Source organism: Anolis sagrei, chromosome 6 (assembly GCF_037176765.1).
Source record: "Anolis sagrei isolate rAnoSag1 chromosome 6, rAnoSag1.mat, whole genome shotgun sequence".
NCBI classification, from domain to species: Eukaryota; Metazoa; Chordata; class Lepidosauria; order Squamata; family Dactyloidae; genus Anolis; species Anolis sagrei.
The window spans coordinates 76,195,628-76,222,559 of NC_090026.1; the positions used below are offsets into that span (position 1 = coordinate 76,195,628).

The 26,932-nt window shown below is 38.2% G+C and overlaps 1 protein-coding gene across 9 annotated transcripts in view; it reads right to left on the reverse strand.

Moving 5' to 3' along the window:
• TRAK1 (trafficking kinesin protein 1) overlaps window positions 1-26,932 on the reverse strand; it is a 118,862-nt gene that overhangs the window by 20,463 nt on the left and 71,467 nt on the right. For 8 of the 9 annotated variants that reach the window (XM_060781767.2, XM_060781765.2, XM_060781760.2 and 5 more), the window contains 11 exons: window positions 26,084-26,160; window positions 25,163-25,279; window positions 20,306-20,406; window positions 18,729-18,837; window positions 14,704-14,782; window positions 13,332-13,462; window positions 13,098-13,172; window positions 11,978-12,115; window positions 10,496-10,572; window positions 8,320-8,556; window positions 5,982-6,298 (listed from right to left, as the gene is read on the reverse strand). In XM_060781767.2, the coding sequence (XP_060637750.2) occupies window positions 5,982-6,298; window positions 8,320-8,556; window positions 10,496-10,572; window positions 11,978-12,115; window positions 13,098-13,172; window positions 13,332-13,462; window positions 14,704-14,782; window positions 18,729-18,837; window positions 20,306-20,406; window positions 25,163-25,279; window positions 26,084-26,134 (1,432 nt within the window). In that variant the 5' untranslated portion in view covers window positions 26,135-26,160. Of the gene's footprint in view, window positions 1-5,981; window positions 6,299-8,319; window positions 8,557-10,495; window positions 10,573-11,977; window positions 12,116-13,097; window positions 13,173-13,331; window positions 13,463-14,703; window positions 14,783-18,728; window positions 18,838-20,305; window positions 20,407-21,855; window positions 21,915-25,162; window positions 25,280-26,083; window positions 26,161-26,932 lie in introns of those variants that run through there. The other variant, XM_060781766.2, reaches the window with a different exon arrangement.

The following is a 26,932-nucleotide window of genomic DNA, read 5'->3' on the forward strand; positions in this document are numbered from 1 at the left end:
TGCTGTTACAAGAAATCTTTTGTCTTCCAAACCAACTTCCTTAAATACTGGCACACCTTGATAAATCGCAGCTTCCCATATATTTAAAACTTCACATAAAAATAATAAAATAACAGAAGAAATGTAAGTTTAAAAAATCATACTCATATCCATAATGGAAAATGGTCAATAAATATAAACTTCAAATATTTCTGTACAGGAAGAAACTGTTGGAAGAAAAGTATTTGGATGTTTTTAAACAGAGGTCAGAAGGCAACCTGTCAGGGAGGATTTTGCTGTGTATTTAAGCATTGACAGAAAGCTACACTGAACTACCTTTGGAACATTTCTAACACTATAATTTTATGATTCTGTATTTCTAAGTTTTTCAAGGAAGAATGATTGAAAGTTGACATGCTACAAATACAGTCTGGAACTGACTGCTAAAGGTTAACACTACAAACTACATCAGCTCTATAACTAACTAAATAATAGTGATTTCATATTCTGGTTGTATGATTGCAAAGCACACTATTATTTGCACAAAGCTTGCTAAATACATAAAATATGTTTTACTATACCTGTGAATTCATCCTTGAGTAGGTAATAGAAGACATAGTTTTTTAAAAAAGCATAACACATGCAACACAATTAAAAACAATCAGTCTAAGAGCACTCTATACTCAAGATTTGTTTTGATGCAGATTTAAATCCCGAGTTTAAAGAAAGCAGTGAGACAACTTCATCAAAGGGATTGGATGGGATATATGTTTACGTTTTATATTTAAATATATACAGGTTACTGTTCCTCTCTGCAACATCACTGCATTGCTGTTGCTGTTTCTGGTATGCATTATAATTTCTAGGTCAAAATCTAGGTTATGTTGGTTATTTTGATCTCTTCAGATATTATGCTGTACATCTTCTTTAAATATAATTTAAATATTTTACATTATACAGGTTTTTGGAAAGCTATTATAATGTAATTTGAATGTCGTGTTCTTTTTTATGACATGGCAGATCTATAACCTCATGATAAAGACAATGGACTGAATACACTTAAATGTTTTGCATGATGTTTCAACATTATACAACAGGAAATCTGTAAGTCCTATCACCCTTCACTACTGATTTTATTACTAGAAAACATGTCTTGGGGCCAGACTATTTGATAAAACCTGTCTCCCCATATCAGTGGTTCCCAACCTTTGGTCTTCCAGAGAGAGTTTTGGACAACTCCCAGAAATCCCAGACATTTTACCAGCTGTTAGGTATTATGGGTGCTGAAGTCCTAAACACCTGGAGGACCAAAGGTTGGGAACTACTGCGTTATATGAACCTGTCCAAGCTCTTAGATCAGTGGTTCTCAATCTGTGGATCTCCAGGTGTTTTGGCCTACAACTCTCAGAAATCCCAGCCAGTTTACCAGCTGTTAGGATTTCTGAGAGTTGAAGGCCAAAACATCTGGGGACTCATAGATCGTGAACCATTGTCTTAGATCATGCCTGGTGAGGACACAGGAGAACCCTCTCAGTGGATAGTTTCATCCCTTTAGCTGAGGAGCCTTTGGGCTTTTAATATGATGTGGTAAGCTGAGCTTTTAATCGAGGGAGGGCACTGTTTAATTGAGTTTCATATCTGTGTCTAAAAATGGCTTTTCACCTGCATTTTCAAATAGTGTTTTAAATGGAAATTCTTTATCAGTTGGGGGCCCCTCCCCCCTGCATCAACTGCTGCTCTGGGCCAGAGTGAAAGGGGGGGGGGGGGGCAGAAGACAGTTTCCCCTTGTCTCCTGTGTTATTCTAATAATATAATATAATATATTGTATATACATATAATATTTATAATATTATAATGTAATGCAATATAATCCTAATAATGATATGATATTATAATTACATATTTATATTACATGTAATAGTACTAATTATATTACAACATAATGGTATAGTACAATATAGTAATATTTGATACTGATATTATACTATGATAACAATATAATATATTGTATCTATCTATCTATCTATCTTCTTGTAATCCACTCTGAGTCCCCTTCGAGATGAGAAGGGTGACATATAAATGTCGTAAATAAATAAATAAATATTAACCTTTGCACTGAAAGCTTGGATCAAATGTTGGGAGAAAGGAAGAATGTAAATAATTAAATAAATGAATAGACAAATACAAACATATAGAGGTACCTACATTCTCCTGGTTTTTTAAAAATAAGCAGATCTCTCAATATTTTCACATTTGCATTATTTTGGTTTTTTAAGGAAGTAATTTAGAGGCCTAACTTTTCAAGGGTATAAATAAGAATTGAACTGACACACATCACATTGATTGACAGAAACACAGCACTCCCACCTACATTATCTATGCATCCTAAGTTTCTTTATGGGATGGGGATGGGAGTGGGACGACAGTGAAGGAAATGACTGGGGTCATATACAGTACATTTTGTGGAACAGGGAGGAGCTCCTGGCGGTGCAATGGGTTAAACCTTTGTGCCTGCAGGACTGCTGACCAAAGATCCACAGTTCGAATCCAGAGAGCAGGGTGAGCTCTCATCTGTCAGCTGCAACTTCTCATGTGGGTACATGAGAGAAGCTTCCCACAGGATGGTAAAACATCTAGGCATTCCCTGGGCAACGTCCTTACAGACGGCTAATTCTTTCATATCAGAAGCGACTTGCAGTTTCTCAAGTCATCCCTGACACACAAAAATGGAACAAGAGTCACATGTATAGAAAATCTAGGTCTCCATGTTTTAGAGTTTATGATGATTGGGCAACCGAAACTTAGAATGTGGGTATAAAAGACAGCTAAAGACTGTCCAATGACACCAATAACAAATGAAGGTTTTAACATGGCTCTTTAACTGATATCTTTCTGCTGACTTTGTAGCTGTTCCACTGTTAAAAGATTTATCTCTAGCTAACAAGGATGTATTATAAACTAGAAACAAATCATTTATTTTTATACGTTTCTTTTAGAATGCACAGATCTGTAAGAAGAGGTGGAAAATATGTAAGCTTTCAGATGGTATTAAGAAATCAGTTCCCTTTAGTCCTAGACAGCAGGATGATGAAAGATGCAATCCAGCAACATGGGTAGGGGCACACATTCTCCATCTATATCAGGCATGGGCAAACTTTGGCCCGCCAGGTGTTTTGGACTCCAACTCCCAGTAGGCTGTTAGGAATTGTGGGAGTTGAAGTCCAAAACACTTGGAGGGATAAAGTTTGCCCATGCCTGATATATAGGCATTCTATTAAATACTAAGTCTGTCCATGTGTAATCTATATGGTCACACCTTTTCTGTTTATATTTTTGAAAGGTGATCATAGTGAGAAACATGTTAAGATGGCTAAGTAAAAAAATACAGTATAGTTTTCTAAAAGATATGGAGTAGTCATAATGTTACCTATTTTGTAATGGAGGCTCCCTTAATGTTTATCTGAAACATGGGAACTAAAGATTGCACTGCCATGTCTTTGGGCTGCAGATTCTGCAGCAACCTATAGTTTATAAAGGCAGCAATTTAAACAAGTTTTTTTTTTGTATTCTTATATAAATTCATTTAAAGAAACAGAGCAAGAAGTAATATGATGATACTCAAGAAAGTACAAAGGATTACAATTGGAAGGGGGAGTATATATGATTATGCTGTAAAATATTTTTTCAAGGTGGTGTTTCAGTCTTAAGAACAGTTTTTGCCCATGAGAGATTTTTTTCTACAGTACATACATATAAGGACTCAAACATTCTCCACTCCCAAAACAAATGTATGGTAAACATTTTAAAGTAAGGAGGCAATTGAAATGAACAGATTGTAGAAACAGGGGGGAATATTCAATACACAAAAGGAGAAAAAAAGAAAAGTGAAAAGGCAAGAGACAGAGAAGATGGAGACTGAACGTTTATTGAAGAAAAAAGCAGAAAAAATAAATGGACGATCGAAACCAATTACAATATCAGTATCTGTAAATGAAGGTTGGCTATGTAGTATCCTTTCCCTAAAGTGTCTTCAGAATATAGGGCAGGCACTTGATGCATTCTGAAGAGAATCTTAATCCCTGATTTATCTGACCTGGTAATAGTTGCAACTTTCATGCAAAATAAAGAATTGTTTCCTCATAAAGAAGAAAAACACGTAGCATGTCTTCCATGGATCATGTACCAACTCAAAATAGTTGGCTTTAGCCTCTAAAGCCCTAAACTAGGCATGGACAAACTAATCCCTGGGGGCTGGATACGGCCCTCTGGGCAATTATCTCAGGCCCTCCTCATTTTCCCTGTCCTCTTGGCATGACAACATGTCGACCTGCCACATCCTAACAAAAAGACGGGGGAGGAAGGCACGCATCAGCTGAGAGCTCTCTGGAGTACTCTTAGCCACCTTCCTCCCAGCATAAGGACGGAGAGAGTGGCCCCATCCTTGAGATGGGAACACAGCTCAAGGAAGGCACATGGTGGCTGAGAGCCCTCTGCAGCACTCTCAGCCGCCGCCTGTCTCACCTTCCTCCCAGCATAATGTCAAGAGGACAGCTCGAGGATGGGGGAGAAGGACTGGGGCAGTCGCCGCATGTCCCAGCAAAAGGATGAGGCAAGCATTATGCTGAGAAGACAACCTGAGGGTGACCCAGGACCTGCCCTGTTCCCTTCTAGCATCACCTCTCCCAGGCCCTACCCCTCGTGGGCCCGTCCCACCCAGCATGTGAACAGCCCCACTCCTGGCCCTCCCAGCCAGGCCTGCAATGTGGCCCCAAGGCAAAAGGTTTGCCCCTGTCTTTCCTAAACACTTCCGACCCAGCTTACCTGTTTGGACATATCTCCCTCAATGAACCATCTCGGAGGTTAAGATTATCCGGGGAAGCCCTGCTCTCATTCCCACCTCCTTTGCAGGAGTGATTGGTAGTGATGAGAGACAGGGCCTTCTCAATTGTGGCCCCTCTGCTATGGAACTCCCTCCCTAGAGAAATTAGATCAGTGTTCTCCCTCTTGGCCTTCAGAAAGAAAATGAAGAAATGGCTGTTGGACCAAGCCTTTGGACAGAACTTCTCAGTGCAATATGTGACTATGGTATAGTGCAATTTACGACTGGAATGGCTCATGGAATATGCCTTTGGATTGCGTGGGTTTAATTAATTGGTTTTAAGATTGATATGATTTAATTATTTAGTTTTAATGTATATGTTGGATTTTATCTTATGTATGTATATGTGGCATCAAATTGTGCCTTTTTTGTGAGCTGCTCTGAGTCCCCTTCAGGGTGAGAGCGGTGGGATATAAATGCAGTAAACAATAAATAGTTTATGGAATACAAGTTAAAAACAGACAGTTGATATATTTAGAAGTTGCAAATCTATGACTGCAAACCAAAACTGAAGAACTATGCATAAAAGATTGTACATTTTATGTACTATAAACATTTTCAGTGTCTATGGAAATGGGGGAAGATTATATAGGCATCTTGGTCTTATTAAGGCTGAAAAGTGCCGTGCATTGGTTTGTAACAGCAAATTTCAAATCAGCTGAACAATTAAGATTCATGTAATCCAGGGCTCTGGTCTAGACATCTAGTAGCAAAACCACAATTCATTAGTTAGTGTAGATGTTCAAAAAAAGTTGACTGTTTAACACGTTACAAGTTAATGTATTACCACTCAATGTTATTATTTTTTTCTATACCTACATATTTTTATATTATTCTCTAAACATGTATTTGAATTCAAGTGAATTTACTGCATTATATGATTATGCTCCTGAAATAGATTAGAGACACTGCACAGTTTCCGACTAACTCAAGAGGTTGCTTGCTCAGAAAACAAAAACAAATAGCTTTAGCTTCAGAAGAGTTCAAATAAGCAACGTGGAAGGCTATCTCTAAAGTAAAAGGAGTATGTGTTACGGAGGTTTCCTGCTTCTTGTTGATGGAGAAGAGACCACAGACAGTCACTAAGGAGAACAGATAAAGGTCGAGGTACTTTGTTATCACCTTCTAAGGGCTTCACAATCTGGAGCTTCTCTGGGAGGTATGAGCGACTGCTGATCGACATTCCTGAATATCCAGTCAATTCGGAAAACCTGGAGTGAGTCCCCAACGACATGATGCTCTCTGTTGGAGTAATGGAGCCACTATGGTATTCTCCCTTCTCAGCCAAATCTCTCAGCTTTCTTTCTTGTTCTTCTTCAAAGAACCTTCGTTCTGACAAATAGTTCTCTCTTCGAAGAGACAGCCTCCGTAGGGCTATTTCAAGGTCACTGGAACCAGGTGTCCCTGGGGTTCCAGGTTTTTTGTTGTTTTCATCATTTCTAAATCAAAGAGAAAACAGACTTTAACTGATAATATGCCTCCAGGCAACAAGGCAAATTAAAGGAATGAAAATAAATAATTTTGAACTGCAACAAAAAAAAGGAAGTTTCCACCTCTCCAAGGGAGGTATATTTCACTTGAATTGCATGGATACAAGAGTGGGCAACATCCTTCATTCTAGGGCCGAATCCTGAATGTCAAGACTGCCAAGAGGAAAGACAGACTATTCCTACTTCCACCCAGAGGCATCAAGTAGTTCATTTTTTCAAACTCCTCATAGGCATCAGATCAATTCAGCAATGATTACACAACCCAATAAAAGAAAAATCTTGGTGTCTTGGTTTTTAGGCCTGTTCCTGGAGTTATTTAAGGCACTGATTCAGAAAATTGCCTTGGATAGACCACATCAGCTCTAGTTTCTTAGATATGTTTATTAGATCTATGGATTCAGGGAAAACCTTGTCCTGTTTTGTGTCCTGGCTTTTGTTGGGGGACTCAATCCAAAATTTGGGGGGTGGTGGTGGTTGTTTTTCCGTCTTTCATTTCAAGGCCCGAAAATCAGACCATTATTTGGGGGGTGGGGAGGAGATTCCCACCCACTGGCTCCACTTCCCAGCGTGCGTTCTTCTTATCTGGTACCAGCTGTTTCTACTGTAAAGTAAGAGGTGCTTGGCTGTAGGCACTAGCAAGCAACTGTACTTTCCAGGCCAGGCCTTTCCTTGGCAAAGGAGTGCATTGTGGTGTACTGGCAGGCAGACCCAGAGCTCAGCTGCAGGCACTCTCCAGGCCAGCATGCCAGTGCCTGCATGCCCCGCCACACGCACTGTCTTTACAAGGCAAGGAGGCATTGATTGAGGGCTCACCCCCCTGCTTCTCAAGTCACTCAGTTACTCATCCCCACATCTGGATCCCTAAAGTAGAGCAGCATCAGGGAGGAAGACAAGAAGGAGAAAAGAGGATGAAGAGAAGAAGTGTGGTGCATCCTGCTTGCATGCATGCATGCCACGGCACACACACACTCTCTTTCCAAGGCAAGGAGGCAAGTTCGGATGCACACGAAATCAGGCTGTTATCAGACTTTTGTGTCAAGCAGATTTCCATGTGGGGAGGGGGGTTCCTGTTTCGTGCTTCCGAATAAATGAAAGACATGAAAGAAATAGTAGAAATGGTAGTTACGAATTTTGCGCACATGTCTAATGTTTATCATGATTTTTTATGGGTGAGCAGATGAAGATTGGTACATAGCATGTGTCCTGTATCTCAAAATTAGAGCTGATGGGGAAAACCAGTGCCATTTCTGGAATCAGGAAGTCAAATATACCCAGAAACAAATTTAACATTTGAGGAACCAAAAGGTGTGTTGGCCAATGTTATCAGACAGTATATAAATTTCTCTCCACAGCCATATGGGCTACGAAGAATTTAATTTTCTTTTTGAAAAAAGAAAGCAGACTATCTGTAGCATAGAAAATTGTTCTAGGGACCACAATCTTCTCACAAGTAGCCTATTCCTATGTGATTACTCCAAGTTCAACTCTCAAGGATGATACTGAGTTTTAATAAATCATGGCCAATTAATACAAGGGGGGAAAATCTACATTCCAACATCACAAACTGGTTCAAATAATTTTGAGTTGTTTCGATTACTTGATTATTGACTCACTAGGAGGATGTTCTGCTAAATTACCATTCAACTACTGGAGTGAAAAGCAAAGCTTTTAAATGGTTCAATTCTAAAAGACAGCTTCTGCACTAAAATCACATGGCTAAACTACATATTTCTGTTGTAAAAATCAGAATTACCCAGGAATGATAGGTTGTGATTACAGAAAGCCCAATAAACACTATCTGTATTAGATGGCTGGAACACAGTGACATTCTAAAACTAAGCATCTCAAATACAGCTGATGCAAACATCCTAATCACACACTAATAAGCAACACATCACTGAACACGCAAGACACCAAAAAGATGAGATTGCACTAGAGATGCCTCCAAATACTGACTATATATTACTGACCCAGAGTCAGTCGATTCTGTTTCTAGGATGATGCTATTAGTTTTGTTGTCTATCACGATATTAGAGATGTCTCCTCCATAGAAACTGGACCGTGGTGTGCTGACACAACTAGAAATAACTGAGTTCATTGCCGAAGACTGGTTTGATCCTGGGATGTTCATTGGAGATGGAGTTAGGGATCTTTGTTTTACCACCTGATTGACATTTCGTACTGTATCAAAGACTCTCTTGTGATGGCTGCCGAAGAAACAAGATTGTTAGTAACAACAAAAATAACATCCTAAAGTCTTCTACAATGATTTCATAGTTCGTTCAGTTTTTGTTAAACAATGATATTGTATAACTCTCTGGCGACATATTCATTGCTATGATTACACTGGCCAACACATATTTTGGTGCCTTAAATGGTCACGCTGTTCCTGGATATACTTGTTATGCTGATTCCAAAAAATGTCACCAGTTTTTCCCCCCATCAGCTCTAGTTTTTGAGATAAAGAACATAGGCCATGTACCATTCTTCACTCTGCTCCCCCATAAGAAAATCAGGATATTTGAATGTTTAAATTAATATCATTTAACCATGAAGGAAGCACATTAAACATTAAAAGAAAATTGTATGAGCTGAAATGTGTCCAGAGGAGGGAGCAAAATGATCAAAGGTCTGGAAACGATGCTGTATGGGAGCAGCTTAAAAAGCTGGATATTTTTAGCCTCCAGAAGAGAAGGTTGAGAGGAGACATGATAGCCATGTTTAAATATTTGAATGGATGTCACAAGTAGGAGGGAACAGGCTTGTTTTCAGCTGCCCTGGGGACTAGGACTTGATTTATTTATTATTTATTTATTTACTGTATTTATTTACCGTATTTCTCAGCCTGAAGGCGACTCAAGGCAGTTTACAGACTTAGAGCAATGGATTGAAATTACAGGAAATGGGTTTTCTCCTTTGAACATTAACAACTTCCTGACCGTAAGAGCCATTCAACCGTGGAACTCATTGCCTCTATGTGTGGTGGAGGTTCCTTCTTTGGAGGCTTTTAAACAGAGGCTGGATGGCTTTGATTGTATCATTCTTGCCAGGCAAACAATTGGACTGGATGGTCCAAGATGTCTTTTTCAACTCTATGCTTTTATGATTCTACAGGAAAATCAACTTAATTTACACGAGAAGCATAGATTTATGATACAAACTTTCCGGTCATTTGACACACCATATCTAAGAAACTAGAGCTGATACACTACAATTTTGAGAATCAATGCCCCAAGTAACCTCAGGAACAGGCCTAAAAACCAAGACACCAAGAAATGTTTTTTGTTGATCTGTGTTATCAACAAACAGAATTTTATTAATTTTGAATTGTGTTGTTATTTTGGAGAAAAAGGAAGGATTGTACATTGATAAAAATTTCCCTGAACAATGCTTCCCATTTTCTTGTCTATTCAAGAAACCTATGCATTTGATTCTTGTCCTAGGCCAGGTAGTCTTATTTCCTACTGGCTGTTAGGAATTGTGGGAGTTGAAGTCCAAAACGCCTGAAGGGATGACATTTGCTCATGGCTGGACTGGGGTGACTATATTGTAGCCACACAGACATACCCCCTTCTACTTCAACTGTACCCCTCACTGGAAGAGAAGCTGACTTTGATGATACTGTATAGAATGTGGCATATTTCTGACTCTGCAAGAGTCGTACAGCCAAGGAAATATTCCATCAGAATAATACTGGATCTTCCAATACATTTACTTTCACACTACAGTAATAGCAACATATATGGAGATCTACTCCCTTCCACTCAAAGTTTTTCAAAAACATTCACTAAAAACTGAGCAGAAATAACACTATAGCAGTAAGGCATCATGGTCAACTGTTGACTTGTTGAGACGAAATCAAAAGCAATGTATTTTGTGGAAACTGAATTTAAGGCATGTGTTACAGCTCCAGAATGTGCCCTTTTACATTGTAAATTAGCTAGACTCAAATGGCAAGGGACTGTTTTATGATATAGATTGGGCAATTTCCTGTAAGCTATCATATCACAGAGGTCTTTCTTTTATGCTTAGTTCACCTCAAATAAGACTACATAAGAAGTTTGACACCTATTACATGGAACTTCAATTACTTGTCAAACAGTTATCTTTCTTAAACATCGAAATTTCATAATGCATTGGCCATACGTTAAGTCGGGGGATTCAGGATCATCCAGATGAAGTTCTTTTCGCATTGAGCCTTCAATTTCAGCTGCCAAAGAATCCTGTTAAGAGAATTTTTAAAGAAGTTAGCACCATGTTACTAACACATCTATTTTTGTAATACATGATACACAGTGAGATCCATGCCTGGATATCGTACTCCTCTCATTTTAAAAAGTCTGTTAGATGAAGAAGGATTTATCATACTTCATTGAAATGGAAAACTGATGTCAATGCCTCTAGACCAGGCACAGGCAAACGGCCAGCTAGACCATGATTCAGCAATTTTCTGGGCAATCTTATTTATTTGTTTGTTTGTTTGCCATATTTATGGCAACTCAAGGCAGTTTACAGTTGGCACAATGTGATGCCCCCAAACAACATAAATTACCATTAAAAATAATTAACATATAATATAAAACCATATAAAACCAGTAAAAACTTAAGTTCTCAGCATCTCATTACTAAAAACATTTTCCAATCGCATCGTCCAGTCATTCTGTGGGTCTAAATTTGCTAGTTACACTGCATTTGCAAAAGCTTGCTCGATAAGCCAGGTTTTGACTTGTTTTCAAAATGTTAGGAGGGATGGGGTCGATCTAATGTCCCTAGGAAGGGAGTATAACATGCCCATAACATGCAAGTGTGAAGAAGAGCAACTCACAGACTATGAAGTCTATGCCCTGCCACATGCATGGAGGATCTTCTCACAGCGACACCAGAGGTAGCCTGCTTCTGGTCAAAGTAAATGTGACGGCGCGTGTAGACTCATTGGATGGACGTGTGCAAAAGCTTGGCCCAAAGCCCCTGGTCAAGGCATTTTTTACTACCAATTCTTAGGTTTATTACCCCAGAGTCTTATACTTTATGTTCAAACCCCCGGAACGACATTGTGAAGATCTCAGGCGCCTTCATTCCGGTTCTTTGGCACCATAGGAAGGTCTTGTCCTTCAACTTAGGCCACTGAACTGCGGTTGTGGTTTGCTCCGGCATTCACAACCATTGAGAGAGAGGGAACAGGAAAAGCTTCTCAGCTTATAACTCCTAGGACCCTGGACTTTCGAGTTTGTAAAGTATCTTTCCCTGTTGAAACATCACGTTTGTGCCTAAGAAAGAGAACTAATTGTCAACAATAAACACCATTTCGAGTTACTTGTTGTGTTCTGGTCCTTGGGAGTTCCAGTTTCCCTAAAGGAGGGCAAGAAGCAATCCCCTGGGGAAAGAAGTCACGTCCATGCCTCTTTCTCTATAGTCCCAGGCGCGACTGCATAGGAAATTTAGTATAATGCCAAGTTTTTAACGTTGTGGTTTTTCTATACTGTATTCTCAATTCGCTACTGACACAATAAATAAATAAATAACCTGCTAAAATGTTTTTGGGATCTATGTTTTTTAAAAAATAATCTTGATGAAATATGTTGATGAAAGAGGAATTTGTCAGAAAGGATTTCTGATAAGTCTTCTCACCATGGGGAAAAGGCCTAGTGAATGGTAACGGCGTGATATGGCATTTGGCATCGTCTTGTTTCGAAGGTTCTTCAGCTCTTCTTGCGCCTCGTGAAGCATTTCCATGCACTCTGCATATTTGTCCTCCAGCTCTCGTAACTGCAATTCATAAAGAAAAGAAATGATTTTTATATAGCATCATCTATCTAAATGTTGCAGATAATGATGTAAAGAAAAACACTTTTAAAAGGATACTGAGCAGTAGTTTTTGTTATGAACCATACGTTTTACATGTACATTTAGATCAAATGCATTATATCTGTTTTAATGATAGCATGAATAATTTATCATTCAGTAGACTGAGTATTCAAGGGCCTATGAGAACTGAATATTTAATGCAAATCATATAAAAATATTTTTTGTCATTCAAAATGCATTCTGTCTCTCTTAACAGAGAGAGAGAGACCGACAGAGAGACAGAGAGACTAATGAAGAGCAGAGAAGATCATAAATATAATCCAGATCTCTGTGGCTCCTGAGATATCTGAAGTCCTTGTCTATATATTTTGAAGCTGCTTCTGTAGCACTAAAGACTATAAATCTTACTTTTTAATAGAAGTTTGGGTGTTACATATCTAGGGTTTTCCTAGGAGTATGCCAAAACACGTGCTATACATCTTACTTCTTTGTCTAATTTCATTGTTTCAGACCAGACTTTGATTTCTTTCCTTTTCTGTTCTGAAACAATGAAATTAGACAAAGTAGTAAGATGTATAGCACATGTTTTGGCGCACTTCTAGGAAAAGTGTTTTAAGCAACGAAGCCTAGATATGTAACACTCAACCTTACCTAGTAATCAACTGTGAAACAAATTAACAGCCTGATACTAAGCTGAGTTATTTACGTCTGTCACTACTGCTATATTGCCGAAGTGCTTGGGAAGAACCCCCTCCCTCCCAGCCCACCCACCCCACTCCAGTCCACCATGCAGCCCCCAAGTTAGAAAGTTTGCCCATGACTGCTCTAACTGAAATGATCTTTCCGACATTATACCAAGCACAAGTGGGCAAAAAAAAAGTTAAGGCCATCAAAAAGCAATTTTCCAGCTCCAAATTCTAGAGTACTAAATAGCTATGCTCACTTCTGCTGTGAGTTGCCTTTGGGCATCTTTAGCTGCTCCCAGATGTTGTACAAGTTCTTCATTTTCTACTGTACACTGAAAAAGCAATAAAATAAATAAAAGTAATACATCACATAGAAAATGATATGGTTTCTCTTGCAATATATATATTCTACTGATTTACAAATTAAAAGCGTATTTGCATTACATTAGAGATACATCCCCCTCCCCCCGTAATCATCCCTTGAATCTTACAGCTTTTGCCTTCTTCTGCAAATCAACTATCTGAGAAAGAAGATGTGTAATTTCTTCCTGTTGCCGGGCAGCATCTTCAGTTTTCTTGGCCAATTCTTCAGCTATATTGCCAATCTGGAGATTTGCATCTCCTTTAGAAAGGAACAATAAATAAATGAGTTCAAATATACAACTGCTCAGTGTATAAGTTACTTTCTACATTGATACAAGCAAGGAAGTATTGATGAAGACATATGCAAAGAGAAAGAGAGATAGCTGATATACAATCAGGCACTGAAAGGGATTTCCAATTGCTTGTGAACTACAATATATTGATTACCAGTACCCTGAATGTTTTGGGGGGAAAAAGATGCCTCAAAATATCCCCAAGGGGATATGGGTCCACATTTTTCACCACATAACATTGAAGACCTATTTTTTAAATGGTAAGTAGCCCAAAAGTTGGCTCTCTTTAGTGGAGGAGAGGTCTCTTCTTATCACTATATGGCTCAGAAAAAAACCAAAAACATGGAGAAACAGCCCACATATCCTTGAGGGAGTGTTGGGAGTTATCTGTGGGCAAAAAGCCTTATTATTATTATTATTATTATTATTATTATTATTATTATTATTATTGGCATGCAGTTGTGGGTGAGGTTCTCCAAGGTCTCCTGAGTTGCCGGGTGAGCATCTGACAAGAGTGCTCTTGCAGCTTTACACTGGAATATATCAGAGTAAATCTCTGAAGATTTTAGGACATTATTAAATGTCAAATAATAATAATAATAACAATAACTTTATTTTTTACCCAGCCTCCATCTCCCCAAAGGGATTCGGGGCAGCTTACTCATGGGACAAAATGTCAACAGAATATCAAAACAAAAGAATCCATTAAAAACAAAAAACCCGATTAAAACAAAACATAGCAAAGCATAACAGTCAAATAAAACACAAATAAATAAAACATAAGGGTACAAAACAGCAGCATTAAAACTCACTCAAGCAACCAAATACTAAGATGGGCATGATCAGGGTATAAAGAGGACCAAAACAGCATAGTATAGGGCTGGGGGATTGGAAGAAGTGTAGAGAACAGAGGACTATCTGGTGAGCTAGGGACTGGGAGTAGGGACTAATCATTCTTAAATGTTTGTTGGATTTTTCTCTAGCAAGCATTACAGATACAGAAGTGTGAAAATAACACCAACCTGAAGGACACATAACTAAAAACTGTAAAAATGAGGGTCAATATGTTTAAGCTTCTCAACCAATGTTTGGGGACTGATGGAACGTAGGAAAATATAGACTAGTATGGCCAACAAAACGGCACAAAAACCTAAACATAACCAGAGTAACCATTCTCTCAAAAAGCAAAGGAAGACAAGAAACATACTGAGTTCCTTCACGCAATCATTTACAAGTTGTTGTTCCTTCTCTTCATAGGTAATGGTTTCGGTCTTCAGCTGGCAGGCCTGTTCACAATATCAAAAAGTCCAAAGGTAAAACAGAATTAATATTTTGATGATGTAATATTGCCATTTGATTAAAAAAATCCATAGCAGAAACCACAATTTTTTGGGAAATGGGAAACAATACATTTTTGCGCTCTTCTTCTGCTGTTAACATAATGAATAATGACAAGTTACAATTACTAAATGTCATTACTAAAATTAGAGAGAGGAAGTATATACTCAAGAAAGCCTTGTGGGTAAATAAAATACTAGATTCAATGATATTTAAATTTTTCCTATGTAATAATGAAGAGAAAAGGACTAAAAGTTCTAAAAAGTTCCCTGTTAAAACACATACGCAGCACAAAATATAAGGTCACTATGTACTTCAAGTGGAGAAATGTCAAATGAAATTGTACTTATAATGTTCAATGCCTTATCTAACTTCTTAGAGTTAATATTGCTAACCATTGCATTCTGAATAATGCTGAGGGAAATGCTTACATAACAGGCAACTGCCACCTGACTTGTATTTACAATTCAATAATCTAATCCATTTAGCATCACTATCAAAAAGCTGTTCTTCGTTATATTAGAATGTGTGTATTACAATCAGTGTGTATACACTGATAATACATAATTTTAGAAAATGATTGCAACGTGGCCATTTTAACCCTCTGAAGGAAGCACAGAAACATGATAACTCTTTCCTATCACACAATGAAAAAGCAACAATGCTATCCTAAACTAACACTATCACAAAAGGCAGTAGGTCCGATCTGTATCACATTTTTTCATGGTTCAACACAATAGGAATCAAAATCCATCTTTGGATTAAAAAGGTAAAGGTTTTCTCCTGACATTGTCTAGTTGTGCCCGACTCTGGGGGCTGGTGCTCATCTCTAAGCCAGTGTTGCCCGTAGACTCTACTAAGGTCATAACTGCATGGAGCGCTGTTACCTTCCTGCCGGAGCAATACCTATTGATCTACTCACATTTGAATGTTTTCAAACTGCTAGGTTGGCAGAAGCTGGCACTGACAGCGGAAGCTCACACCGCTTTCCAGATTTGAACCTGTGACCTTTCAGTCAACAAGCTCAGCAGTTTAACCCACTGTGGCACCGGGGGATCCCCAAACATATGCCCAGTCTACACAAATAATATATGGGGCAGTAAAAGTGTTCCTGCATTCAGTATTGCCTTCAGGCTTGGGGAGATTTATTTATTTTATTTATTTACAATATTTATATTCTGCCCTTCTCACCCTGCAGGGGACTCAGGGCGGATTACAATGTACATATACATGGCAAACATTCAGTGCCATAGACACACAACATATATAGACACAGAGGCAATTTAACTTTTCATGAGGGTATTCTGGCCACCAGGGGAGCTGTTGCTTCACCTTTCATTTGTGACACTGATGAAGTACTTCTCATTCTTTGCAGGCTTGCTGGAGATTTTTATGGCATCATAAATTAGTTAAATTAGCCTCCCCGCATAGGCGGTACCTAAATTTCCTACTTGACCGATGCAACTGTCTTTCGGGCTACAAAGGTCGACAGCAAGCTACACAAATTGGTTGGACACTCACTCTGACCCGGGCTGGCTTTGAACTCATGACCTTTCGGTCAGCAGTGATCTTAATGCAGCTGATTCCCAGCCAGCTGCGCCACAGTCCTGGTACACTTTCCTGGGTCACCACTTTTCCTCAATGCTAACTACTCACTCCAGTTGTATCTCCCACCAGTATCCATAGGAAGAGGTAAACAAGCAGCATTTCTTCTCCCTTATCATCAATCAAGCAGAAGTAAACATGGCAGTTTCTCACTTTTGCCATCATTGCCGTTTGATCATCTGTTCTCCAATGTACAGAGAAAGAATACCAGTTGCTGCTATTGCTTACTTGCTAGCTTTTGTACTCTAGTTCAAAGCAAAGGAGGCTGAAAATGAGTGAGCAGACAATTACAATATTCTTTTTTTCTTCAGTCAGGTCATCATCAACTATTTCCAGCTCTTTAGTCAGCAATAGGAATATGCCCTATTACTCATCTATCCACAGTGGCAGAGGACAAAGGTCTTTAAGCCATCTCCAGGTGCCCAGTAATGTTCATCTGATGCTGACTCTGCTTGAATAGCACCACTTCATACTGCAATTGATAGTCCACATGCCTCACTGTGCAGACTGATCATTGACAGTTTATATTTATTTATATTTAATATTATTTAATACACTTCTTAAGTTATTTTTCAGGACCATGGTGTTTCTTTTTGTATATGTTAAGATTGGAAAGGGAAAGGAGACATGAGGACGGAAATGCCTGTTCTCTGCAGTCCAGGAATAGTTGCATCACCTTATCTATTATTATTATTATTATTAACTTTATTTGTACCCCGCGAGCATCTCCCGAAGGACTCGATGCGGCTTACACAGGCCGAAGCCACAAAACACAATACAATAGAGAACATAACAAGCAATAACAAAGCGAATCAAATCAAAAAGCAAATCAAATCAAAATCAAAAATTGGCAAGACAGCAATAACAATACATCAAGACATGTTAAAACTGGTTCGGCCGGCGAGAGGGGTACAAGGTTAAAAGTGCTGAAATGATAGGAGGGGCGTAGGGATTAAAGTACGGTGTGCAGTAATGTTAATTGTGCTAAAGTGCTACTAGGACTTGGGATGGGGATTCCCAATCCGGGAAGGCACAACGGAACAGCCAGGTTTTCAGATTCCTTCTGAAAACTGCTAGTGTGGGGGCCTGTCGGAGATCTTTTGGAAGGGCGTTCCAGAGTCGGGGGGCCGCCACGGAGAAGGCCCTGTCCCGTGTCCCCACCAAGCGCGCTTATCTACTATTTGTTTGTCCTTGGGCAGGGAGAACAGCATGACCTACATAATCATGGGACCAATATCCAGTGTCACAGGCCCACATCTGTTAAAAGATAACCTCTCTAGGAATTTTCTGGATCATCAAAGCAATTTTATGGAGTGCTTTAGCTGGAAGTTGCGTAAGAATCGCACTGGATGACCTAGCAAATTCCTATAGAACCCTCTCTAGGATATTTCTAGATCTTCCAGAATGACTTTATGATAACTTTCAATAGAAGACATACATTTCAATCGGGTTTGCTATAGAGTAAATTCAGAAATAGATCCCCTATGGGTTGTTCTAGGTTTTTCAGGCTGTATGGCCATGTTCTAGAAGCATTCTCTCTTGACGTTTCGCCTGAATATATGGCAAGCATCCTCACAACCTCTGAGGATGCCTGCCATAGATGCAGGTGAAATGTCGGGAGAGAATGCTTCTAGAACATGGCCATGCAGCCCAAAATATCTACAACAACCCAGTGATTCCAGCCATGAAAGCTTTCGACAATACATAGATCCCCTATGGATACAGGGGTTTTATTTTACTGAAATCCCGTGACTAAAAATACAAAGGGGATACATAATCAGTTATTGAGAATTATGTAGTTATAGCTACTTGTCAATCCACTCAGATTTTGATGAAAAAGTAAGTAAGTAAACTTTATTACGGTCGATGACCCGAGCATAACAGGGGGACCCAGTCCCGTACATCCACATCAAACCCAAGGGGTTATATACTTCAAACTTCAACAAATTTTTAAATCTAAGCTAAAAGCCAATATAAGTAGTTATTAAAATCTAACTCAACCCACAAAATTATCCAAACACAGTCTAAAGAGAGATAGTGGGGATAGCACTGGGGAGGAGAGAATATCCAACACTATAAATATAAGTCTATATCTGCTTTCCCATCTATATTCCAGAGGTGAAGCTTAGGTCTTTTAACCCACAATCATCATCCTCTGAATTTTAATCGCAGGCATGCAGAACTTAGCGATGTTGTAGATCACAGCCGAATTTGTGTCTGAGAGCAGCAGAGCTACATAGAATTGTCTGATAAAAAATGAAATGCAAAATATCAGGGAAGGGTTATTACCTCTGATCTAAGCACGACATTCTCTTCTTCAAGGTCCTTAAGTTTCTTCTGAAGAGAATCTAAATGAAAATAGTTCTGGACGGATGCAGATGACTCATTCCTCTTCAACCTGTTAAGAGGCACATTAAGACATTCATATTTTACCTTGTTGTTGGCAATGTTTCTGGTGAAGAAATATATCAGCCACAGTTGAATACAATTCTCGCAAGTAGCATTGTGTAAATTATTTGCATTTCCATAAAGTTCCATATAAGTTAAAAATAAAATTACTAATTTGGCAATTTTCTGAATTCCACCCACTATCAGCAGAGAAAAAAAAAAAAGAAAATCAGCTCTACTCACCACATGAGATTATTTAGGAAAGTGTAATCTTATAATACTGCAGCTAGTACAATGCATGAACAAATAAAAAATAAAACAGCAAGCATAAAGAGAGGGCCAAGCAATTTCCTTGAGAGTTGTAATTCTGATCATATAGTTAGTGGCCTATGAAATAAGGCTTCCCTTTTCCATTTTTGAACAATCATGTCAACATGGGTTTAGAAACTGCTGCTCTGTTACTGGATCAAATTCTTGGAAATGATTGCACTTAGCACTGAGCCTGAGCTACTGTTGGGTGCAACAAAAGTGAAATGACTGACATCTTGCTGCAAAAAGGAAAACAAAATTGCTGGCATGGTGATTATCCTTCATTCTTAACTAGTAAAAGCCACCAGCGTATGCCTGCTATGAGCTCTAAGTTCGGAGTTTGATATGAAAACTCTATTCCCTATACATCTGGACCAATTAGATCAGTTACTGGAAAAGTGACTGATCTTACAGTAAAAAAAAAAACCCAGAATCAAAAGTCTAAAAATCATACCACTGCATGCCTAAAATTAGATGTATTTACAATTATACACTGCAAATATTTGCCAAAATACCATAAAAGCAATACAAACAGCAGCTCCCAAAGATAATCACTTATTTCCTGAAATCATGTACAAATCAATACCATTTAAACTAAAAGACAAAAATGTGTGGAACAATGAATAAATCATGAAGTTGGAAGAGACCTCAAGCGTCATCCAGACCAACCCCCTGCCATGCAGGAAAAAACAATCAACGCACTCCTGAGAGAGCTTGAAAACCTGGCTGTTCCAGTGTGCCTTCAAGGAATGATTAACTGAACTATAACCAGGTTGTTGTAGGTTTCTTCGGGCTATATAGCCATGTTCTAGAGGCATTCTCTCCTGACGTTTCGCCTGCATCTATGGCAAGCATCCTAAGAGGTTGTGAGGTCAGAGGTTATGAGACGACTACTTTGGACAGAATACTCTATTCAGAAATATCCAGAGTTGGTGAACCAATTCTAGCTGTCCAAAGTATTCTTTGTCACTAAGACTACTTCAATTGTCAGTTACAGCTTTGCAAACAAGCCTTGATCCTTTGAATCAGAGCTGTGGTATACAACAACTTTTGGTTTTTGTGAACAACTTTGAATCGAAGAGTTACACGGTGCTCCCAGATGGGACCCAGGGGTACAAGCAAGCCTCTCACAATACTGTATGCCATAGCAACTCCCATCACAGACTTACGGAGTTGAACAGATAGATTCTGGCTCACTCTCTTCAGCAGCACTGGTATAAAACTGAAGCAGTTCATCTTTCATTGACAGTTCATGGCGCAATTGAGAAACCTAAACAAATGAAGAAGGACAAGCTATCATATATCTTCCAAGTACATTTTATGTCACAATGTTGACCATTATATAATTCAGGCTTATAGGCTATATAAAACAAAATGTTCTGGGCGGGCGGAGAGGGAATACAGACCAAGAATTGAAATACCCATTTATGGCTGAAGGAGAATATGCCCTCTTTTCATTCACAGTTTTCAATTTCACACTGTGACACAATAATAATTGTAGCTATTGTTATTAAATTAAGAAAAACTGAAAAATGTGGAGGTAAACCACACCTGGGAACTTTTACAATTAGTCAATTGCAATACTATAAATGTACCTATGTGGCATTTGGTGTGCCAATGATAACAGTGAGAAAATCATCTCATCTCATAGTAGGACACTGTTTCTTTAGAAGGCTTTAGCTTTAAATTAAATATTGCTTAGTCTACGAAGGATGCTGGGTGGTTCTTGGCTGGGATCCCAACTTCTGACTATCCTTTCAAAACATATAACGAAGAAACACCACAGATTCCTGCTAGTGTTCCTCAATGCTTGGCAGATGCCTTCATCTTGAGTCAGATTCTGATTGAAAAGAAGTGGGAAAATCCCCTTGCAAATGAGATATAGGCACTAGAAACCTAGACATACCCATTCTGTACCTCAATATTATTTTCTGAGGTCGAACTCATAAGCAAAGAGAGAAAAGGAAAAAGTAAGAATAAAAGAAATATAGAAAAACGAGGTTTAAAAATTAACAGTCGTCTTATTTACCATTTCTCTCAATCTGTCTTTTCTATTTTTAGAACGGGAAGCTTATTCTTTAGACTGTAAATCAGTTTGATCCACACCAAATTCTGAGGTTAATTTTGATCCCGAGTTAACTCAAAAAGTAGAGAGATACAGTTAGTCACTACAAATTATTCTCCATACCAGCTGAAACTGTTAAAAACAGTCAGTAAGCATAGTGCCATTAAAAGGGGAATCTTTCCCCGCAAATTGCAAAGAGGTAGCTCCAAAACCATTGTGCGCACATATGGCAACCATCAATGCCTTTTTGGTTAGCGCTCCAAACTATTGTGGCTTGAGCTAACAATAGTGAAGTACTATCTGTGTCTCAACTTTTCCAAACTTCTCATAAAACTAATACCTAGAAGTAAATGAAACCTTAAGAATGAATGTGGAGGACACACACAAAAAAAGTGACTGAGAATCCAAGCAGCCAGGAGGAGTTCTATTGTGTAATATCTGAAATTCACTTCATCCTGGAAGCCAGGACAAACTAGGAGTATCTGCTAAGATGAGCCATACATCTACTTATGCTTATGCTATTAGACTATTAAGTGGGCATATCTGCTCTCAGAGGCAATTTACAGTCAAATGTATTCATTTACAGCCCACAGGCCAGAGACTATGCCTGAAACATGTGGGTATACAGTAAAGTGTTTCCTCCAGTGCACTCACCTCATTTTCGTTAGTGCCTTAAAATGCGTCTGAAGCTCAGTTTTCATAATTTAGTACTACTGGAAAGAGTTGTACAGGGTAGAAGTTAGTAGGAATTATTTGAAAAAGCAAGGGGAAAAGGTTCTGTCCTTGAGACAGAAGGAAAAAATGAAATTTTAATAGGATTGAAGGTAATATACAAAAAAGGAATGCCACAGGACAAAAAGGAAAGTTGGGTTTTTAAAGATTACGTAAAAGGAAATAGAAGTGGAGAAGAAAATAACTGCATTGTGGATTAAATGCCTAGATCACAGGGGTTAAAACAATGTAAACCAGAGGCAAGTCAGATACCCTTACAGCCTCAAAACAGTCCAATTATCAAATTAACACAGGGAATGCACTCAGGAAATATTCACAACTTTAAAGGCAACCTTCCTTGCAATAGCAGAGTATGAAAAAGAGTATCCTAACCAATTTGCATGCCCCAGATCATGTGCCAAACTGCTAATGTGGAATTGCTATGTCCCACACTTTTCTCATGGCATATACATACTATACTTTGACACTGCATTATGTACTAGATAAAACACAAGAAGGAGTACATTTTACTATTAATCTCCGAAGTTTACCCCCCACCACAAACTAGAGCAAGAGAACCAAACAGCAATTTTTATTGAGTCTGGGATTTGTTATGTAATTTTCAGAATTCCATCCCTTGTAATGCTTGCAAGAAGATATTGATATTATGTGTGTGTGTGTGTGTGTGTGTGTGTGTTACATGTAATAAATTAAAACCTAAAGTATATAACAAAGTATAAAATTAATATGGAATAAAATATGGGACATTGAAATATATAATGAAAACCAATAAAATTATTAAAACCATTAAAACTTTTTGAACTAAAGAAAACTCAGCACCTCCTGGTTTGGCCTTAAAAACCTTCCTCTCCAAAAGTCTGCTTGAAAGGAAAGGTGTTAGCCTGCCACTGGAAGGGCATCAGGAAGGGGAGCATTTTGCCCCTCCCCCCCTCCCCCCAGCCATTGTGAAAGTAACCACCAACTGTGCCTATGATAGTAGTGGGACATAGAGGAGGACCTCTCCCAAGGGTCTCAGGGCCTGGGCAGATTCATACGGTCTGCCAAATAGCCTGGACCCAAATATATGTAGTTATAGTTACGAGGTCTCCTAGCATGTCTCTCCAATATGAAATAGGCACATCATTATCTGGTAATACAAAACACGTCTTCCTTCTGCTCACTTCACTATTGCCTCATCATACACAAAAGGCAACAGGAGCCAATATTGAACCAATGTCTAATGGTTAAATATTGCCAGCATTTAAATGCTGTAAATGCTGCTAACCCTCTTGTATTATATGCCTGTTATGATACATCTTAAATGAAGCACCAGTGTCAGCTGTTTTAATGTTTAATGTTAATATCATGTCTCTTAATTTACCTTTAGGGTGTACATTGTAATGTTTACTTTTGTTTTAGATTTAATATCTTAGCGGATTGCTTCTGGTTTTCTTTTATGCTTAATTCCTTCGTTGTAAGTTTTCTGCTGTTACTATCCATTATCCTGTATTACTTTGATGTGTTTGAGGCCTTGAATGTTTGCCTTTTTATGTGTTTTTATGTGTAAACTGCCTTGAGTCTCTCAGAGGAGAGAAAGCCGTCTAGAAATTTATTATTATTATTATTATTATTATTATTATTACTTTTATTGTGAGGCTAAACTTCTTTTACTAAAGAAGCAAATTTTAAAATGTATTGTTATACTGTGAAAGGAATGTACTAATTCCTAATTAACTGACAATCATACTGGAACTGAGAATTTGGTTACTGCCGTGGGGAATAAAGTAAAAGAATAAAGTAAAATCAACTTTTAAAAAAAAACTACAGGCAATCCCCAGGCTACAAACAAGATAGGTTCTTTAGGTTTGTTCTTAAGTTGAGTTTGTATGCAAGTCAGAACACATACATTTTTAAGTGTAACTCCTCATGAGTCATCCAGTCCAACTTCCTGCCAAGAAGCAGGAAAATCGCATTGAAAGTACTCCCGACAGATGGCCATCCAGCCTCTGAATAATTAGCATTCATTGCATTAACTGATCTAGCTAGTAATACATTGATTGTATGTGATGCTACTGAGATGCATAAGGCACAAATACAGCATTTCAATGTTGAGAAATAACTTGATACATTGGTGATCATGAAAAAACAATTCTTGATGCCAGTGTGTGATAAAACATTTAGAGCTTAAAAGAAATTGTTACACAGAGCCAGGAGCAATTATAAATTAGCAGTAAATACACAGTGGTCCTTGTTGGGATTTGATTTCAGGGCCTTATACCTTATTTAAAATGGTAAAATCATAGGTTTGCTTTTCGGATTTTTTTTTGGAGGGGGGGAGATTTAAGCCATTGATGGTTGAATTCGAGTCCGCAAAATCTGTGGATACAGAGGCTTAATTGTATATACAAGCACAGTGCAAACAATGCTTTGAAAAGGTGCAAAAAGGAACACACTGACCCTATACACACCTATTCAGAAAGGTTTGGCTGGATATGCAGGCTAGGTGTGAAAGAACAGTAAAATTACTGTTAAGAACGGAATTAACTACAATCAGCCTTGACCTTGAGCAGCCAGTTAGGAGAAGTTCCTCCTGTCAGACCTTGCTACATCCACTTGCTTCTACTGTTAGTTATAACCAAGAAGGAAATCCTCAAACTACAGGGAAGCACAGCAGAGATTATGGTGACAGTTTAAGAATGTCAAGGAAATGTGAACACACCCATCAGGTACATGGGAAATATGAGTACATAAGCATACAGAGACGACACACTTGCCATGACTCACTTGAGAGGCATGGAAGGAAAGAAAATTGAAATGGGAACAATGTTTGGGTGAATTTGATACAGTTTTGAGAATTACTAGTGGTGGAAAGAAGGGCTATAAAGCAAAGAAGGATAGCTAAGTTGTGATGGAGCTTTGAATACACTGAGTTCATTGCTTTAATTTTTTTAACGCAATATTATGTTTTAATCTGTTTTTTGTATTAATCTGAGTTATTAGCTGCCTTAGATCTCATAACGGAAGAAAAAATATAGACTATTAAGTGACTGACAGTTCTCTAGCACTAGAATCCATTTGGATATTTTGCTTAAATTAGATCCCTCCACATTATGTCTTGTGCAGAACTGACAAGGAAGAAGCAGCAAGACAAAAGAGCAAATAAAGCAAAACATATTTGATTGTGGATAGGAAAGAGAAAGTTTCAGAATTACAGAACAGTCCCAATTAGGCAAGGATACCAAGTCCTTACCTCTTCTCTGATATGCTCTACTTGCTCTTCAAGGAGTTCATTCCTCTCCGTTAGAGTTTTATTCTTCTTTAATAATGACTGGCCGATCCGAGCAGCTAATTCCAAATCTCGCTCTTTCTGTAAAAGGAAAAATAACTCATCTCAATTACTGATTCAATGAGAAAAGTAATCACCTTTCAAAATCACAAAGTTAATTTATGCCCTAGTTGAAACAAGAGTGTTTGCTTTTGAAACAAAGAACCCAACAATTAGTGCTTACTGCTCTTCCTTTTATCGCACAAGAGACTACCACATAATTTGGGAAATCTGATGGATACGATACGTGAACAGCAAGCAATCACAAAAAATGAGAGCCAGCTTTATGGCACAATTAGATGGCTTCTCTGTCAACATACAAGTATGATTATAAAGCACTTAACATAAAACTTAAGTAATTCATTTTTATGTCTATTTGCTTGTGTTATTTACATAACATTATTTCAAAGTGTTTTAAGTGTGCCACCTAAATAGTCTTAGCAACTCTTACAAACAAACCGTTTGCTAATACTATCAACTCAGCATTATAGGTGTAAAACTGAGGTCGAGGGATTATGAAGGAAGTCAACTTAATAAAGTCCTATAAAGTTTGAACTAATTTATAGCCTGTGTAATATGGTACCAAGAGATAAGAGAGGACGCTTCACATCACTAAGGAAAAAGCACTTCCATTCAATTCTTTGCATCAAGAGTTGCAAAAAGATTAAGTTGGAGAGGTTGTGAAGAGCCAGTCATTTAAGCTGCATTAGTAAGAGGAGTTCATTGGACATACATTCACCTAAAAATACTTTAAAACAATGGGTTCAATGTGCAATAAACATTTTGCAAGAGCACATTATTGTGCTACATTCATTTTACTATTCCACTTCAACAAAGGATACTTGCCTCTTCAAGAAGACGTGTAACAGCATCAATGTCATTGTATGTTTTAGTCATCTGGCCCACTCTTTCAGCGCATAAAACTAAAAACAAAAACAAAAAACATAATTCAAGCTTTACCACATTGCATGGAGATCAATGGAACATTTCATATCAACATGGTATATTACAGGCAGAGAATCGTGTAAACATTTCAAATAGTGAATTTCCATTACTTTACATTACTCAGCCCCAGACCCGGTCATCTAACTTTAGTCTGTTTGATGGTGTTTATTCCTAAATTTGTTACAGGAACATATCCTCTACAAATATGGGGACCATACTGCATCATATTGCTTGTGATGAAATTCTATTCACAGCCATTATATTTTCACCAAAGCTGGACTGCTGGTTTCACGGTGCCTTTCAGTCTAAAAACAGCATACTGACAAGCTCCACGAAGTCCTGCCTCTAACATGATATCCCAAAAGAAACAAAAAGGAATTATATATTTAAAATAGTACAGTATTCTTATTGGCCTTTCATTTCCCTTAACAGAGTTTCTTGCAGAAAAAATCCAGTCTGTCCCCTTTCCCTTACTTCTTTAATACTTTTATGCGTCATATGACCTTTTCTGCATATTGACATTTCATTATTTACAGTATGTGAATGTCTTGATGCCATTTCTTGAGAACTCATTAAGAAAACACGAAAGAGCCAACAGCAGATACCAAACCTTATCGATTTTCTCGGAGGCAACTGACCTTGGTTCTGCCCAAGGGAGTGTCCCATTTATGATATAATTGTAGAGATTACAAGTAGATAATAATTGATTGCAGCAACAAATCTAGATGTCATCCTGGAATTGTACCCTTG